This window comes from Salmo salar, chromosome ssa02 (assembly GCF_905237065.1).
Source record: "Salmo salar chromosome ssa02, Ssal_v3.1, whole genome shotgun sequence".
NCBI classification, from domain to species: domain Eukaryota; kingdom Metazoa; phylum Chordata; class Actinopteri; order Salmoniformes; family Salmonidae; genus Salmo; species Salmo salar.
In genome coordinates, this window is record NC_059443.1 from 88,759,461 (window position 1) to 88,762,659 (window position 3,199).

Here is a 3,199-nt window from a genome sequence, read left to right on the forward strand (position 1 = left end):
ACAAATCTTTTTGACTGCCCACCCTTGAGACAATCAGCAACCAAGTTGTCCTTACCACAGACATGTCTGATTTCAAGAGGAAACTCCTGCAATATCCGTAGTAACTTTCCACCTCACTGCGGAGCTTCTCTCTCTTTTCAGGGTTCACTAGATAGGCATATTGTTGGATCGGGCCCAGTCCCCAATGTCATGCTCTAGTACATTTGGGTTGGCACATCTGAGAATGAACCCTGATATTCTAAAAGCAGGGCAACAATGTCAATATAATTGTACCAAAAATTGTCAGTTGGTTGCATAAATAATTATGATTACTAAATGTTACATGAAATGTGAATATGAAAAATTTGGTTGCATAGTCTTATTTTCAGTCTTCTCAATTACATGTTGCTAGGTGGGATAGCCCAATGTCAAAACACAGTTTTAACGTGTCCAAATCATTTACCAATATGCAGAAACAGTTTGGGATAAATCGAAAACCTAAACATAAAATGTGCTATTTACACAAACATCTGCCACAATAATCATATTACTTGCATTTTTTTAAACAAGCACCTTATAAATTGCACAAGCAGTAATAAATCACTGATATCGATTAGGGGGGAAATCAGGTTGTACGTCCTGTTGAAACTAACAACAACAAAAAAACACATGGAAATGGGAGATATCTTTTACCTCACTGGTTAGAGGACAACCTGCAGAAGACAGTCAGCTACATCTTGGAGCGATACATTTAATTGTAGGGGTCATTAAACAAAGGAACACAACACTTATTTGTTATAACTCATCGATATCATGTTAAAATCATTTGTCTGACAGAAGGGAGATGAGGTTGCACGTCCTGTTAAAACTAACAGCTCAAAAACCACATGGAATCTGGGAATAATGTTTACATCCCTGGTTAGAGGACAATTTGTAGAAAACAGCTAGCTACATTTTGAAGTGATGCATTTTGATTGAAGTGGGTCACCAACGTGGTAAGTGTAACACAACTCTTTTTTTGTTAGTCACTTTTTGTTAAATCTCATAAATAATACTCATCCATTTCAGAGCCTGGATTTTCCCCCTGAGGCTAATATCCATATCATGTTGAAATCAATAGAACAGGGGACAAACGTTTAGGGTTCTACATTGTGACATCATTAAAATACTCCTACTACAATGTTAAAACATTCTACATTGTGACATTAATTCATTGATATCATGAAACAACTTCTTTATGTATGTATTTTCTGATGTTTGATCAGATAACTTTTATCAGAGTATCTCTTCCCACATTGAACACAGCTATAAGGTTTCTCTCCTGTGTGTGTTCTCTGGTGTGATATCAGGTTGCTTAGCTGAGAAAAACTGTTCCCACATTGATCACAGCTATAAGGTTTCTCTCCTGTGTGTGTTCTCTGGTGTAAAGTCAGCTGGCCAGATGTAACAAAACTCTTCCCACATTGATCACAGCCATGAGGTTTCTCTCCTGTGTGTGTTCTCTGGTGTATCTTCAGATGGCTAGATGTAAAAAAAAACTTCCCACATTGATCACAGCTATATGGTTTCTCTCCAGTGTGTGTTCTCTGGTGTCGTGTCAGGTTGCTTGGCTGAGTAAAACTCTTCCCACATTGATCACAGCTATAAGGTTTATCTCCAGTGTGTATTCTCTGGTGGGATATCAGGTTGCTTAGCTGAGTAAAACTGTTCCCACATTGATCACAGCTATAAGGTTTCTCTCCTGTGTGTGTTCTCTGGTGTATAATAAGATGGCTAGATGTAGTAAAACTCTTCCCACATTGATCACAGCTATGAGGTTTCTCTCCTGTGTGGATTCTCTGGTGTAATGTCAGCAGACCAGATCCAACAAAACTCTTGCCACATTGATCACAACTATAGGGTTTCTGTCCTGTATGTATTCTCTGGTGCACTGTCAGATCGCCAGATTGACCAAAACTCTTCCCACATTGAGCACAGCTATAAGGTTTCTCTCCTGTGTGGATTCTCTGGTGTTGAGTCAGACTGCTAGACTCAGTAAAACTCTTCCCACATTGACCACAGATATAAGATTTCTCTCCTGTGTGTGTTCTCTGGTGTAGAGTCAGATGGCCAGATGTAGTAAAACTCTTCCCACATTGAGTACAGGTAAAAGGTTTCTCTCCTGTGTGGATTCTCTGATGAATTTTAATGGCTGCTGAGGAGGTGAATCTCTTCCCACAGTCAGAGCAGCAGTGAGTTCTCTTCCCTGTGGATCTCTGCTGGTGTTTCTTGAGGTGTTCTGATCTGAAGAGACTCTTCTCTGCCTCGTCAGCATCATGAGGTTGTTGAGGCTCCCCAGAGGATCCACGATAGTCCTGTCTCTCTCCTGTGTGAACAACAAAGTCAGACAGATGGTTAAAGGCCCACAACAGCGGTAATACACTGTAAAAGGTGATGCCATGCTCTTTGGCTTTTCCATCAGCCTGACAATGAGGGTTTGTAAACTAAGTGTTTGGCAAATTGGCCCATAACTTCACCTAAGAATAACATAGACCTACTGTAGGACCCATAACTTCACCTAACAACAAATATACCCATGTCGTGATGTTTGTCATGCGACTGTCATTCAGAAAATGATTTCCTGGATCAGCTGATGATAGTTGAACATGTGACTAACTAAACAGCTACAGTATTAAGTATTATGTGTAATTATTGAAGACCCGCGTTAATGACAGTATCCATTTGGATGTCGTCAATAAAGTTAATGTGACTCTAGGTTAAAACCATTGGATCTAGCAAACTCTGAAATGACTTAGGATTTCTGTGCCCATAAAACTGTTTTCCCAGTGTAACATAAGGAGACACTAAATGTTACATAGTTAGAGAGCATTTCAGAATACAAAAAAACATAATATGACAAGGGTAACATTATGACTATAACTACTATTCCCTGAAGGAGGGAAACTAGGTACAACATACTATTAAATCCACACGTTATGACTATAACTACTGTTCCCGGAAGGAGGTAAACTAGGTACAACATACTATTAAATTCGTGCCTCGCTGGAAGCCCCGCCTTCCACAGGTGATGAGCGTGAGACTCGGATTTATTTCTTAAATTGAATATCTCACTTCACCGACCCAGGAAGTGGCGGGGCCATACAGGAGTTGTAACTCGTTCATAACTGGCACGCAGATCGGTAGAAATGCTAAGATAAATTGGCACTTTAAATGGAAATGT

The 3,199-nt window shown here is 39.8% G+C and overlaps 1 protein-coding gene across 1 annotated transcript; it reads right to left on the reverse strand.

The window, feature by feature from the left end:
- Positions 1–1,253: 1,253 nt before the first annotated feature.
- Positions 1,254–2,162, reverse strand: LOC106590931 (zinc finger protein 180-like; the record flags this gene model as incomplete). The annotated part of the gene is made up of 2 exons (XM_014182103.2): positions 1,254–1,726; positions 1,895–2,162. Coding segments are annotated over 2 exons (741 nt in total), but the record flags the coding sequence as incomplete, so codon positions are not given.
- Positions 2,163–3,199: the final 1,037 nt, after the last annotated feature.